General features: G+C 40.6%; 1 protein-coding gene across 9 annotated transcripts in view; it reads right to left on the bottom strand.

The window, feature by feature from the left end:
- The window catches only part of ARHGEF18 (Rho/Rac guanine nucleotide exchange factor 18), a 110406-nt gene that overhangs the window by 77889 nt on the left and 16810 nt on the right, over nucleotides 1-15707 (bottom strand). For 8 of the 9 annotated variants that reach the window (XM_074205139.1, XM_074205140.1, XM_074205136.1 and 5 more), the window contains 5 exons: nucleotides 12138-12481; nucleotides 11121-11307; nucleotides 5423-5537; nucleotides 1614-1671; nucleotides 133-177 (listed from right to left, as the gene is read on the bottom strand). In XM_074205139.1, coding sequence (XP_074061240.1) covers nucleotides 133-177; nucleotides 1614-1671; nucleotides 5423-5537; nucleotides 11121-11307; nucleotides 12138-12481 — 749 coding nt within the window. Of the gene's footprint in view, nucleotides 1-132; nucleotides 178-1613; nucleotides 1672-5422; nucleotides 5538-11120; nucleotides 11308-12137; nucleotides 12482-13590; nucleotides 13838-15707 lie in introns of those variants that run through there. The other variant, XM_074205144.1, reaches the window with a different exon arrangement.

Raw genomic sequence — 15707 nt, 5'->3', positions numbered from 1 at the left:
ACACACATATACACAACTTCCTGAGCCTGAACTATGGTCAGGTCACCTCCAAATTCTGGGTTATTTTCTCCCTGAAGGAGCCTGGCAGGACTAGCTGAAGTCCATGGGACTTAAGAATACTGACATACTCACCCATGATACTGTTTGAGCTCATGAAGGACTTGCTGGACAATGAGGCTAGAGGGAGAGATGGAGAGAATAACACAGCCTTTATCCTAAGTGATGCCCCATATGGCTAAAAATAGAAATATTGATATCAATCATATTGCCTTTTTTGGGGGGGACAACTGGATCACTATATGACTAGCCCAGGGTCACACAACTAATTAATAGCTGAGGCTGGATTTGAACTTGGATCCCCTCCTGACTTCAGGGCTAGTACTCTACTAGGCCACCAAGCTGCCCCTGTTTGCCCTTTTATAATGGGTAGGAAAGGGGCCAGAGGGAGGGAGAGGAAGAGAATTTGGAATTTAAAAATGTTTTAGATGAATGTTAACATAAATAAATAAATACAGCATAATTTTTTATGATACCCATGATTTGGGGTGTCTGAATCTATATATTTTGGTCAAAATGAGTTTATGTATATGTATATCAAATTAATTAAGCACATAATAAGCACCTATTATGTGCCCTTCATTGGACCTGGTGATGGAGATACAAAGAAAAAAAATAAATTCTTCCTGCCCTTAGAGAGCTTACATTTTATTGAAGAATATGAATATAAGAATGTATGCAAAATAAATACAAGGTTGATATTGTTGAGCCATTTCCGTTATCCCGTTTTTGACATTTTTTGGATGATAGTGGAGTGGTTTGCTATTTCCTTTTTCAGTTCATTTTACAGATGAGGAAACAGGGGCAGTGTTCTATCTACTTCATCACCTAGCTGCCCTAAATATAATTTGTAAATAAATACAAAGTGAGGGGATATAGCACTAGCTGGGAGAGGGGATGGAGAGATCAAGAAAATCCTTGAGTTGAGCTTTGAAGGAAACCAAAGAGGGCGTTCTAGACATGGGGGTGCAGCTTGGGCAAAGGCATGGAGAAGGGAACTGGAGAACCAAGTGAACCTAAAGCCTCAGGTTGGAAATTGCTTTAGGACTGTCTTGGTGTCTGAGCCTCCCAGGTGTCTGTTTATTTAAAATTTTTGCATTAATATTCATTAGCAGAATTGACCTGCAGTTTTCTTTTGATGTTTTGACTCTTCCTGGTTTAAGTATCAACACTATATTTGATTGTTTAAGAAAAAGCTTCTTCCCTTGTGGAGTGACAGGGAGAAAGTGAAGGATTCAGAATGCACAGTATTAGAATGAATTATAGGAATTATCAAGTACAATGTCCTTACTTGATGGGAGATTAAGCAAAACAAGACTGTGTGTTGATTGATCAGAGAGTGAGAAAATCTTGCCCATGATCAAATACCATATCAGAAAATGAAAGATTAGCTATGAAGGGCTACTGCTCAATGAGTGGTTTACTGCCTTGACACCTCCTTTCTCCCCATCCAAATTCATCTTGTTACTCAGGCAGGCAGAACACCTAGCTCAGCCCTCATGTGTCTTCCTCTCCCCTTCTTGCCTCTGGAATAATGTAAAATCAGGGGTACTCACACATGATCAGGGGACACGTGATCCTTTTCTGCTCTTTCCAGAACAGGGGGTTCAATACCTAGATGCATTCCCCCCCCAAAAAAAATAGACACAAAATAAACACAAAACACAGAGAAATAAGATTCAGGCTCTCAAGATCTAGACTTCATCAGAATCCCCACTCCCCAACCCCTGTGATACCAATACCAAAGGTTGTTGGCCCCTGGCAAGGTGAGGCATATAGCTGTTTGGGATCTGACATCAGCTTAGGTGGTATTGTCAAAGGATGAGGGAAAGTAAATGATGGTCCATGAAATATGAAAGAGAAAATAGAAGAAAGAGAAATCAGACAAATAGAGGTACATGGGAAGGAAAGACATGGACACAGCCAGAGACAGATAGAATAACAGAGAGAAAAAGGAATGAACACAAAATGAAAAAAGACAAAGAGAGCCTTAGTGGGTGAATGTGGGAGAATTGCCCGATCTAGCCGATAAGGGTGGGAGTCTTTGTTTAGGACTTTTCCCTATGACCTTCCTATTGAGCAGGGCTTCTTACCTTTTATATCACGGACTCCCGGAACAATGCACCCCATTGAAAAATTATGTTTTTAAATGCATAAAATAAAATACATAGGATTACAAGGGAAATCAATTATCTAGAAATGAAGATGTAATTTTTTTTTCCATTTGAGTTCATAGATCTCCCTGAAATCAAGTCATCCTCAGACATGGGTTCAAGTTCCACCTCTGACGCCTCACACCTCTTCACTTCTGATGGGCTAGTAAACCTAAATTTCTTATCTCTTTAAGCCTATAAATTGCATTGCCTGCATTAGGAGAGGGAATTTCCTCACCTGGGAGTTTTCTAAGCCCCATGAAATCACAGGACCAAGTCCTATCCCCTAAGGATGATTTGGACAAGCCCCTTAGCTGCATGGAAGCTCATGGAAGATAGGCCTGTCATCAAAGATGAGCTGGTTATTTTTCTTCATTATCGAAGGAGCTGTCTGTCCCTTTGTTGTTGGTCTATAAAAAGGGAATTTCTCCATCAAAGACTTGGACTTTTTCTTTATTTCTCCTTTTGGAGAACTTAATAATGCTATAAGGGTGACTTGGGTCCCAGGAGAAGCTGTTACTCTCCAAAACCCATGAATAACCTCAAAGACACTTGAGATCTGCCCTAAGAGAGTTCTGGAATGCTAGAGTTATAGAGAGTAGTATGCAGGGAATTCCTTAACTGAAGCTTCTTAACTAGAGGCAGGAGGTTTTCTGTGCAATATGTTCCTATTGTCTAGCTATCTAGGGAGAGAAGAGTATTTTTAATGGGTAGTGCCATACTCAGGATTACCCTGATATCCACCCAAGTTTTAAAGTTCCAGAATACAGTTCTAGAGAAAGGGAAGGGATATTTTGCAGACCATACCACCCTCCAAATTATATCACTAATAATTCCAAGTCCTTCTGGTGAAAGAATTGGGGTTCCTGATCTGTACCAACCTCTTGGGAGAGGAGGATTGGTCACTTGACCCTTCTAAGAGAGTAGAGTGGCAGAGGAACCATAACAAGGGAGTGGTGCAGGGTGCTAGCCCTACAGTCAAGAAGTCCCAAGTTCAAATTTGACCTCAAACATTTAAGAGCTGAATGATCCTGGGCAAGCTGATCTCAGGTTCCTCATTTGCAAAAATAGATATAATATCGGTATCTACCTCTTAGGGCTGTTGTAAGGATAAAGATGAGATAATATTTGTAAGGAGTTTTGCAAATCTCAAAGAGCCATATAAATGCTAGCTATTATGATTATTAAAACAATTCTGTCAGAGGACTGAGGTAACCATGAATCATCTTAATGATACAAGTCCAGTGAGAAAGGAACTTGTTTCTCTAGCAATTCCAAAGGGGGTTTCCCCCTCTTATTGGAGAATTCAAGTTCTCATATTCCTGTACTCCAGGCAGCTCTCTAAATAGCATTACCTGCATTAGGAGAAGGAATTTCCTCACTTGGGAGTTTCCTAAATCCAATGAAATAACAGGTACAGGTCCTATCGCCAAGGGAGGATTTGGACAAAGTCCTTAGCTTCATGGAAGCTCATGAAAGATAGGCCTGTGGTCAAAGAGGTGCTGATTGGCTTGGTTCATTGTGAAAGAACTGTCCCTTCTATAGGCTTCTGGGGTAAAAGTGGGAGTCCTTGAAATAATAACAAATATAGCCGGCATCTATATATATATCACTTTAAAGTTTGAAAAGCATCTTATAAATGTTATCTCATTTGATCCTCACAGAAACCCAGGGAGATGGGTGCTGTTATTAGTCATATTTGTTTTTAAGTTTTTTTGGCAAGGCAATGATACTAAGTGGCTTGCCCAAGGCCACACAGCTAGGTGATTATTGAGTGTCTGAGGTCAAATTTGAACTCAGGTCCTCCTGACTCCAGGGCCGGTGCTCTATCCACTGTGCCACCTAGCCGTCCCTAATAGTCATATTTTTAAGATGAGAAATTAAGGCTTAGAGACTCTAGGTGACTTGCTTAGGGTCCCATCATTAGTATTTGAGGTGATTCCCACTTAGGTCTTCTTGATTCTATCCACTGTCCCTGCCCCCAATCAAACTGCTGAATGTCAGAGAATTTCCTTTCTAGCAACTGCAAAGGAATCCAGATACCTGAGTCTGGAGGATTCGGAAGCTTGGGAAAAGAAGGGACTCATAAAAGAGGAAGGGAGATTATTGATGGGCTGCTACTTTTCCTTTATGCATTTTCCTCATTTTTTGGTGGGGGATTCAATGGGGCTATCTTATATCTGATATAAGCATTGCTACACTGAGTCTTTGTAGGAGGTCTGAGTCAAGACTAAGGTCTGTGGACATTTAGAGGTGATCTATTTTTAAGGTATAGTCTAAGATTTTTCCAAGGAGAGAGGTCTAGGGAAGGACAAAATGAACTGAAGAGAAGGAGAATTTGGAGCTGCCCCCAAGATTGAGTACAGTCCACAGAAAGCTGGGGGTGTTGTACTAAAGGTTATATACAGAAAAACAGGAGAACTTGCCCCTCCCCCAAAGAAAGAAGCATAGAAAAAAGACACAGAGATAGCATCTATCACAGAGAAAAAAACCAGCAGAGACACATAGAGGACACAGACAAGAGACAGACAGAAAAGAAGACAGAATGAGAAATACACATGAGGAGAAAGACAGGAGAAAAGGGAGACTGAAAGGGACAGATATAGATGAAGAAAGATAGGGGGGAGAGAGAGAGAGAGAGAGAGAGAGAGAGAGAGAGAGAAAGGCAATAGAACCACAGACATATGGTTTAAAAGTGATAAAAGGTGTCCAGAGAAAACCACAGCAGAGGGGAAGCAGTGGGTACCCCTGGGGTATTGGGAGCTGGGGCAGCAGTAGTAGAAGGAGAGACAACTCCTCTGTAGGTCCCTCTTCCTCTGTGAACAAGACCTCAGTCCCTTCACCTGGTCTATGGACAACGAGACCATGGATTTGATCAGGAGAATCTAAGTGGAATTTTTGCCCAGTCATATACTTCTTCAAACCCAAGCATCTGGGATGCCCTTCTCCTAAGGAGCCTATCTTTTCTGAAAGAACTGAGGTCTATCTCACTTAGGCAGGGCTAGTTAAATGCTCACTAAATGATGAACCAGGAGTTAGAGTTACCAATTCTGAACCAAATCTGGGGCCCTCTGTCAAAGAGCATATCCCTTGGGCTCCCCTTCTCTGGCCTTACCCGTGGGAAGATTTGGGTAGAGGGAAGGAAACCCAAGTCAAGGTCACGCTGCAGAGAATATCCCCCTACTCCCACCCCCTAGTAGTGCAAAACAAACCTTGGGCAGCTGGGATAGAAACCTCTAGGTTCTGAGAGATTCTTGAGGGAGAAACCATATCACCAGTTTGAGGAACAGACCTTGACCTCAGCCTCTTCCAAGAGCTTTCAAATACCTACAAAGATTAGGTATCACAGTGAGAAGAATCAGGGACTGAAAAAAAGAATCTCAGGATGGAAAAAAAAAACCTTTAGAGAGGGAGAAACATCTTAGAGAGCATCTAGTGCAAACTGTAACTGTTACTGAGCAGAAAACTGTGACCCAGAGGTGGGAAAAAGACATGGGCAGCTCAAGATTTCATAGTTGGGTCAGGCTCCTTAGAAGAGCTGTCTCTAAAGTCCCAGGTCCAAAGGGGTAGATGGATTCTGTGCTCTCCAAGACCCTTTCTAATTCATTCTTGGGCTATGGCCTAGAAAAGATGTCAGCATTCACATCATCTCAAACACGCCTTGTGGGGAAGAGGACCCAGTCTAACTCAGAACCTGGTGAAGGGGTGAGCCCAATGCCAACACCAGAACCTTGGTTGACCTTCTAGAATTAGGGATATAAGATGCTTGTTAATAGAATTGCATTGAAAGGATAGTTCCCTCATACAGCTTAGTTTTAATGTTTCCAATGATAAAATTCTGTGATTCTTGGGAGTTTTTATAGATCTTAATAAACATTTGTTAATACAGAGAGGCAGTGTGGATACAGAACCAGTCTATGAGTCAGAAGTCCAAGGTTGAAACCTTGCCTATGTGACCTGAGAAACTCTTCCTTCCATCCATGGCCTCAAACAACTCTCCAGAACTGTAAACTGGAAGGGGGGAGAGGTCCTGATCTGGTAGAGGGAATTTCCTCACTGGAAGTTACTTATTGAAATCACAGGGGACAAAAATTAGAATTTGATATATGGGAATAAATGACTTTGTGAGACACTAAGATTCCCTCAAACAAAACAAAAAAAAAAAAATTAGAAGCAAATGTAAAGTATCTCTTAGGAAAAATGACTGACCTGGAAAATAGATCCAGGAGAGATAATTTATAAATTATTGGTCTATTTGAAAACCACAATCAGAAAAAGAGCCTGGATATTATCATGCAGGAAATATCATGGAAAATTGCCCTGATATCCTAGAAAAAGAAGTTAAAATAGTCCTTGAAAGAATTCATCAATCACCCCAGAAAAAGATCCCAAAATAAAAACTCCAAGGAATATTATAATCAAATTTCAGAATTCTCAGCTGAAGGAGAAAATACTACAAGCAATCAAAAAGAATAAATTTAAATACCAGGTAACCATAGTCAGAATTAATCAGAACATAATCAGCTTCAACATTAAAAGGTCAAAGGGCCTGGAATATGATATTGCAGAAGGCAAAGGAACTTGGATGACAACCAAGAATCAACTACCCTGTAAAATTCAGCATATTTTTTCAGGGGAAAAGATGGATTTTCTTTTGAAGATTTCACAAATTTACTAAGAATTTACTTCGCAAAATTTACATTCTTATATTCACCAAACAATGAGTATAAAATGTTCACCCCTGAAATCATTTGCTTTTCCCCATTTCTTCCTGGTTATCCCCACAAAAGGTCCCCACATTTAGCTTCAGTTAATTTACCTTTTTCATTGTCTTTGTAGAAGTGACCCATTACTTAGAATAACCTATAACTCTGCCATAGTAAGTGTACTGAAAAACTTGGAACTTTCTTTTCTTTTCTTTTCTTTTGAATTATAAAGATTTTATTTATTTTGAGTTTTACAATTTTTCCCCTAATCTTACTTCTCCCCCCACCCCACCCCCCACAGAAGGCAATTTGCCAGTGAAAAGATGAATTTTCAACAAAATAGAGGACTTTCAAATTTACCTGATAAAAAGACCAGAACAGTATCTTTAAATACAAGACTGAGGAGATGAATAAAAAAGTAAATGGGGGGGGGGGTGTTGATTAACTCTTGAGAACTGTTGAAAGGACAGTTGGAAGGACTATATTTAGAAGAGGATGTAGGTATAAATTGAGTGTGATGTAATCACACTCTTAGCTCTGAGGGTTGTATTTATGTTGGAACAGTTGGAGAGATTATTCCATTGTACTTCTATCAGGACAATTAAAAGGAGTATATTTTGACAGAGGATGTGGGTACAAGACAGAAATAAAACAATACATGAAAAAAATAATTATATAGGGAAAAGAAAGCATAGAAGAGAAATATCACCATATGATGAGGCAAAAAGGATCTATTATACTAGAGGAAAAAAAGAGAGGGTGTGAGCATTGAGAAATCTGACTCTCAACAGATTCAGCTCAAAGAGGTAATAACATATTCCCAAATGGGTTTAGAAATTTAGGGGGGAAGGGGAAAGAAAGGAGGTGAGGCTGATAAAAGAGAAGGGATAAGTAAAAGTAAAGTTTAAAAAAAACAATGTAAAAGAAAAAAGGGAAATGAAAAAGGAAGAGATGATAGAAGGAGGGCAGATTAAGAGATGTAGCAGTTAAGAAGCAAAATATTAGTGAGGAGTGATAAGGGAAAAGGAGAGAAAAATGCAAGGGGGGGAGGTAGGATGGAGGGAAATGCAGAATTAGTCATCTTAATTATGAATGTGAATGGGATAAATTCTCCCATAAAACAGAAGTGTATAGCAGAGAGGATTAAAAAATAGAATCCTACAAAATGTTGTTTATAAGGAACACATTTGAGGCAGCTAGGTGGCGAAGTGGATAGAGCACCACCCCTGGAGTCAGGAGGACCTGAGTTCAAATGTGACCTCAGATACTTAATAATTACCTAGCTGTGTGACCTTGGGTACATCACTTAACCCCAATTGCCTTAAATAAATTTTCAAAAAAGAAATACATTTGAAGCAGAGAGATACACACAGGATAAAGATAAAAAGCTGGAGTGGAATATATGATTCTTCAATTAAAGTTAAAAAAAAACAGGGGTAGCAAATCCTGATCTCAGATAAAGCAAAAACAAAAATAGATCTAATCAAAAAAAGGATATGGAAGGAGAAAGACACTGTAAAGTTCATACTAATAGATATATTAGTGAAATTTTATTAAATACTCCTTATAATACGCATAAATTGGGGAATTATTGAAGAAGCTATAATATATGAATATTATGGAATACTATTGTTCTGGAAGAAATCATGAACAACCTGACTTCAGAAAAGCCTGGAAAGACTTGTAAGAACTGATGCTGATGATGGACTTGCTCATTTCATCAGTGCAACAACCAGGGCCAGTTTTGGGCTATCTGCAATAGAGAATACCATCTGTATCCAGAAAAAGAATTGTGGAGTTTGAACAGACCAAAAACTATTACCTTCAATTTAGGGGGAAAAAACCCTTATCATTATGTAATTTTGCTATCTCTTAGACTTTATTTTTCTTAAGGATGTGATTTCTCTCTCATCACATTCAACTGAGATCAATATATACCATGGAAACAATGTAAACACTAACAGATTGCCTTCTGTGGGGGGTGGGGAGAGGGAAGCAAGAATGGGGGGAAAATTGTAAAACTCAAAATAAATAAAATCTTTCTAAAACAAAAAAAAAAGAACTGGGGGTGACTAGGTGGTGTAGTGGATAAAGCACTGGACCTGGAGTCAGGAGTACCTAGGTTCAAATCCAGTCTCAGACACTTAATTATTACCTAGCTGCGTGGCCTTGGGCAAGCCACTGAACCCCATTTGCCTTGAAAAAAACCTAAAAAAAAAAAAAGAACTGATGCTGAGTAAAGTGAACAAGAACCAGGAGGATAACATTGTACACATTAACAGCAGCATTGTGAGAAGGTCAACTACAATGGAAACAACCTCTTAATCTCAAGGAAGCAATCAAGGACAATCCTGAGTCACCTGTTAAGGAAAATGCCATCCACATCCAGAGAAGAAACTATGATTCTGAATGCAGAGCAAAGAATGCTAAGTTCACTTTTTAAAACATATTTTTTTCTTTCTCAGGGTTTTTTCCTCTCCTTAGTTCTAATTCTTCTGTCACAGCATGACTAATATGGAAATATGTGAAAAATGTTTGTACATGAACTAGAAAAACATTGTACACCCTAACAGCAACATGGGGGTGATGATCAACCTTGATGGACTCGCTCACTCCATCAGTGCAACAATCAGGGACAGTTTTGGGCTCTCTGCAATGGAGAATACTATCTGTAGCCAGAGAAACAACTGTGGAGTTTGAACAAAGACCAAAGACTGTTACCTTCAATTTAGCAAAAAAACCAAAACAAAACAAAAAAACCCACCCCATTATCTTATTATGTGATTTTGCTATCTCATACTTTATTTTCTTCCTTAAGGATATGATTTCTCTCTCATCACATTCAATTTGGATCAATGTATACCATGGAAACAATATAAAGACTGACAAATTGCCTTCTGGGGGGGGGGTGAGGGGAGGGAAGCAAAATTAGGGGAAAAATTGTAAAACTCAAAATAAATAAAATCTTTGGGAAAAATAATGATTGTGCATATACAAGCAATATCAAATTGTTTGCTACCCCATGGGGAAGGAAGAGGGAAGGGAGGTTGGTAGAAAAATACGAAACTCAAAAACTTGCAAAAGGGTGAATGTTGAAAACCATCTTTGCATGTAATTGGGAGGAGGGGGGAAGAATTGAATGATCATTTCCTGGGATTGGAAATATTCTCTCTGGGTCTTTCAATCAAGTTCTACATGAGTATAGCAGTTGTAGGGACCAATGGAGCAGGAGAGAAAGATGTGGAGAATCAGAAAAAAATGTTCTTGAATCTTAAAACAAATTGTAAAGGGCTTTTCCTTTGATTGAATTCAAAGAAACATTTATTAATTGCTTATTACTATATCTGAGGCATGTGTTGGTATTGGGAATAAAAGAAAAATGAGTAAGTCCCTTCCTTCAAGAAACTCCCATTCCACTAGAGTGATGAGTTACTGACATATGGCCAAATAAATACATATAATTTAAGAAAAGAGAATCCTAACAAGGAGGGAGATAGGGCTGGGCTTCATGGGAGGGAGGCAGGACTTGAGCTGGGCTGAGAAGGCAGCTAATAATTCCATAGGGTAGAGATGAACAGGAAGGACTTCTTGGAATTCCTCTGCAGATGGAAGATGAAATGGCAAACTAAGGCAATGGAGCAGCTTATCTAGATACTAGAGTCATGAAAAGGGAGTAATAGAAAATTAACCTGGTTCTACTATGTTATGAAAATACGTGTTTTATTTTTATTTATTTATTATCATTATTATTATTATTATTTAGTTTCTGCAAGACAACGGGGTTAAGTGGCTTGCCCAAGGCCACACAGCAGTGTCTGAGGTCGGATTTGAACTCAGGTACTCCTGACTCCAGGGCTGGTGCTCTATTCACTGTGCTACTTAGCTGCCCCTTACTTGTTTTATTTCTTAAGCTCAGAATAAAATAAAAAGAATTTTTTTAAAAGCCGGTAAAGAAAGATGGGAACTATATTCAAGAGGATTTAAATGCCATACTGTAGTTATTTTACCCTTAAGGAACTAAGGAGCTACTGAAGATTTTTGAGAAGGGCCAGGCTAGACCAAGGTACCACTGACCATAAGAAAAGTCTTGCCTCAAGACAGAAATATGCAGCACATACGGACTTTGTAGCCTGACCTTGTCCCAGAACTGGGAAAGGCTGTCCAGAGTGTGCCCACTCACTTATTGTGGCATATGCCTGCTTACCATTGGCTCTTCCACAGTGACATAGGCCAGCTCAGATGAGGCTCTCCCTTTGAAAGTTGCTCGTTGATCTGTCCTCTCTGCCCAGGCCTGCAGACCCCCTCCAGACAGGTTCAAGGAGTGGCTAGCAAATGTTCTGGGCAAACTCCTCTCCTCGTCACTGCCCATGTCGGAGGTGTCAAGGCTGAGTCTGGTAGGGACAAAGCAATGAGTTGTGGTGGGTCATGGACACCCTTCGTAGTCTACATCTGCACAGCCATCATCCTCAGAACTATAACTAGGGGTTTAAATATTTGGGGCAAACACCACAAACCATACCCAGGGCAAGTAGAATTTCTGTTTTGGGAAAACATTTATATTTTTTCAAGGGTGGAGGGGATGCCCATGGACTACCATTTAGGAAATGAATACAGTTTAACCCAGAGAAAAATATGCTAGCATCTCTGTCCCCATAATGACCCCCAGTGGAAATATTTGGTCAAGTTTAGGGTCAGAAATATGGTGAGGGCCAGGTCAAGGATTTGGGGTGGAGGTTTCTGTTGCCTGTTTGGAGAGACTGCGCAAGTAAGGAAAGTGAAGAGGAAGGTGTGAGAGAGGAAATATGGCCACCCTTCATCCTCTTATCTGGGTGGCCTGCTTCAAGACAAGTTAGAGCTTAGCCCATCTTGAAGCACTGAGATGGGGGGGATGGGGTTACAAAGGGAAGAGGGGGAAGAGAAAGGATGGAAGGGAAAAGGAAAGATGAGAAGGGGAAAGGAGGGAACCAGGTGGGGGGTAAGAGGGAGAGGAGAAGAGAAAAAGAAAGAGGGGAGAGGAGAAAAAAGAGGAGAGGAGAGGAGAAGGAAAAGAAAGGAAAAAAATGAGAAGAGAGGGAGTAGAGGAGAGAGGAAACAGGAGAAGATATGAATGAGCCAAATTATCTAGTCTAGGTGCTCCTAGTCCCTTGCCCTCAGTGTGGCAATGGCTAAACTCCTGATGAAGGTTCCCCTCCCACCTCCACCTCACTCTGTGATGCCTTACCTTCTTTCTGTATCCAAGGGAGACAGAGGCCTCTCCCAGCTGTGTCTCCGAGATGTGATCATTGAACGGGCCAGTGTGGGAAAAGGCTCAGCTCCTCGATCCCCAGGACCAAGGTCATTGGGGCTCTGAAGGGGGCAGCCAGGTTCCAGGATTTGTGGGGCTAAAAGTTCCCCTGGTAGCCTCTCCTGTGACCCAGGGGCCGGAGGGACCCATGACGTCATATCTGCAGATGTAACATAGCCCAGGTCCCTATAGTATTCAGTGTCCTGGAGAGTTACATCTATTGAGAGAAGGTCTTCTATACTGCTGTGGTCATCTTCCAACTCGGCCACAGAACCAGCCTCCTGCCAAAGAAAGAGAGGTGACCTCCTACAAATATGCCTGGAGCCCCAGTGCCACTCCTGCCCCCCAAGTCCCGGTGGCAGCCCTCCCAACCATTCTGAACCCTAGTCCCTTGGTTTAGGAGCAGCATCGGAGTCTAGGGCTTGAAGGGAAGTGTCTTGAGGCACTATGGCACTGGTAAACATGAGACTTGGAATTCAGAAGACCTGAGTTCAAATCCCATTTCAAATGCATTCTACCTCTTTGAGCCTGAGCAAGTCACTGGGAGCAGTTAGGTAGTTGTGCAGTGAATAGAAGGCCTGCCTGGCCTGGAGTCAGGAAGACCAGACACCTACTAGTAGAGTGGCCCTGCACAAGTCACTTCATCCTGTTTGCCTCAGTTTCCTCTTCTGTAAAATGAACTAGAGAAGGAAATAATAAACTACTCCAATATCCTTGGTAAGCAAACCCCAAATGGGGTCATGAGGAGCAGACACAATTGAATAATATCAAAATCACTTAATCTCAGTTTTCTCATCTACGAAATAAGGTGGTGGTGGTGATGGTGGTAGTTGTGGGTAAGGGGTGGTTTGGACTTAGCTCCCTGCCAGTTCCACATCTACGATCCTTGGATTTCTCACTTAGACTCATAGAATTTAGGAACCTCAGAGAACGTCTAGAACTAGTTCATATGATAGATGAGGGAGCAGAGGCTCAAAAAACTTAAGGACTTGTGACCTTGGGCAAGTCATTTAACATCATTGCCTTAAATAAATAAAATTAAAAAAATCATAGCCCAAGATTTGTAAGAATATAATGCATGTATAGTTCTGGGCACATTTTAAAGTTCCTTTTTGAAAATTTTCATTTATTTTCTTTTTAATTTATGGAATAAAACATGAGCAACTCCATAACATAGTATAATAAAATAGATGATTGCACATGAAGCTGCAAGTTCCATATGAATTCCAGTTCTAATAAGAAGTTATTATTATGTGACTTTGGGCAAGTCATTTAACCTTGTTTGCCTCAGTTTCCCTCTTTTATAAAGTGAGAGGCTAAATCACAAAGCTAAATTGGAAGCCGCCTAACTCCAGGGTTGGGGTCTGAGCATCAGGTCTGGAGTCCCCACCTCAGGGTCTGAGAGCTGAGGACTAGAAAGAGCAGGTCCTTGGTCACAGGTCCTGACAGAAGCCAAGTGATTAGAGATCACTCTGGGAGGGGAGGTGGGCTCCCTGAAAAATCAAATAGAATCAATTGAGATGCTTCAGTCTGAATGGGAGAGAAAGCTATGAAATTACTCGGGTCCAAGAGAAGAACTTTGGCAAAGAATCCTAGAACTGCCAAACATCTGACCTTAGAGATCCCGAGTTTAACTGCCTCACTTTACAGAAAAGGAAACTGAGAACCAGAGAGACTAAGGGGGTTGCACATGCTGAGTCAGTAGAAGAGGACAGATGCAGTCTGTGGTGGTGGGGGGTTTGAAGCAACCAAGCTTCAAATGAGACAACTATGTACCATGGTGGATAGAACTTGGGACCTGAATTCAAATCCAGCCTCGGATATTTAACGCCTAAGTGATCCTGGTATCCTCATCTGCAAAATGGGCATAATAATAGCCCAAAATTTGTGAGGACAAACTGCGTGTATAGTGTATAATTCTGTACATACCTTAAAGTTCCTTTTTAAAATTTTTTTATTTATTTTCTTTTTAATTTATGGAATAAAACAGCAACTCAATAACAGTATAATAAGATGATTGCACATGAAGCTGCAAGGTCTATATGAATTCTAGTTCTAATAAGAAGCTATTATTGTTATAAATGATAATTATTATTATAAAGATCTCTCACAAGTTCTTTGGATCACAGACTTAGAATTGGAAGGAACCTCTGACATCCAACCCTCTCACCTTATAGAAAAGGGAAACTGAGCCAAACAGGGTTAAATGACTTGCCCACAGTCACACAGTATCATTTATAACAATAATAACTTCCTATTAGAACTAGAATCCATATGGAACTTGCAGCTTCATGTGCAATCATCTATTTTATTATACTATGTTATGGAGTTGCTCATGTTTTATTACATAAATTAAAAAGAAAATAAATAAAATTTTTCAAAAAGGAACTTTAAAATGTACCCAGAACTATACATGCATTTTATCCTCACAAATCTTGAGCTATGATTTTTTTTTAAATTTTATTTATTTAAGGCAATGATGTTAAATGACTTGCCCAAGGTCACACAGCTAGGGAATTATTAAGTATCTGAGGTTGAATTTGAACTTAGGTCCTCCTGACTCCAGGGCTGGTGCTCTATCTTAGGCTATTATTATCCTCATTTTATAGATAAGGATACTGAAGCAGATCCAGGTCAAGTGACTTGCCCAGAGTCACACAGTTGCTAACTGAGATCACCTTTGCACTCAAATATTCCCTCAAGGTCTGGCGTTCTATCTAGCTACTTTGTGTGAATATTCCATATTGCCTTTGTGTCTTCCTGTAGACATGACATGGGTATAGGCTTAAATAAGACGATATAGGGACAGAGAAATAAGAGCTATTAATAGAGATGTATGAGCACAAACATATGATTGTGCAGGTATCTACCCAACCACAAACATGTAGGCACATGTATGTTTACATGCATATGAATGGGTTGTGAGTTACACTGTACATGGGTTCATTCACCCATATGCATGCATTTGAATGTGCTGCGACTGCCGACTGTGTGACTTTGGGAGGTCTTCATGTCTGTTTGGATTGGGCTATCTGTACATCCAGGCAAAACTGTTGTGTTTGTAGCTAGAGGCTGGAGCAGTTTCCTGGTTTCCCAAATCCCCTGTGCTCCTCTGGTTTTCATTTTCTTGGAAACATAAACATGTCAGGACATTGTGAACTCCTCTGCTGGAGGGCAGCAGAGCTCTGGCAGCAAACAGAGCCAGGTTCCCTCCCCACCCCCTTCAGTTTGGGCTCCATCAGTCAGAGACTAAAGAGTCAAATCTTGGGCCTGGAGCTCAGAATCCGAATCCAGGATCCTGGGCTCAGCCCAGCACCCCAGAACTCAATTCCTCTGACTTAACTAGCCTCTGACTTTCTCAAATGAAGGGGTCTTGGTATGGAATACAGGACAGCGTTCCATCCTGGGGCTCAGAAGACCTAGGTTCCAGTACCAGCTCTCCTATTGATTTGCTTGAAAAGTCAGTTTTTGTTTTCTTGTTTTGTTTCCTTGAGGATAGACATCATC

Source organism: Macrotis lagotis, chromosome X (genome assembly GCF_037893015.1).
Source record: "Macrotis lagotis isolate mMagLag1 chromosome X, bilby.v1.9.chrom.fasta, whole genome shotgun sequence".
Taxonomy (NCBI): Eukaryota; Metazoa; Chordata; class Mammalia; order Peramelemorphia; family Peramelidae; genus Macrotis; species Macrotis lagotis.
The sequence above is the reverse complement of the archived record's forward strand: the minus strand, read 5'-3'. Positions and strand labels throughout refer to the sequence as shown.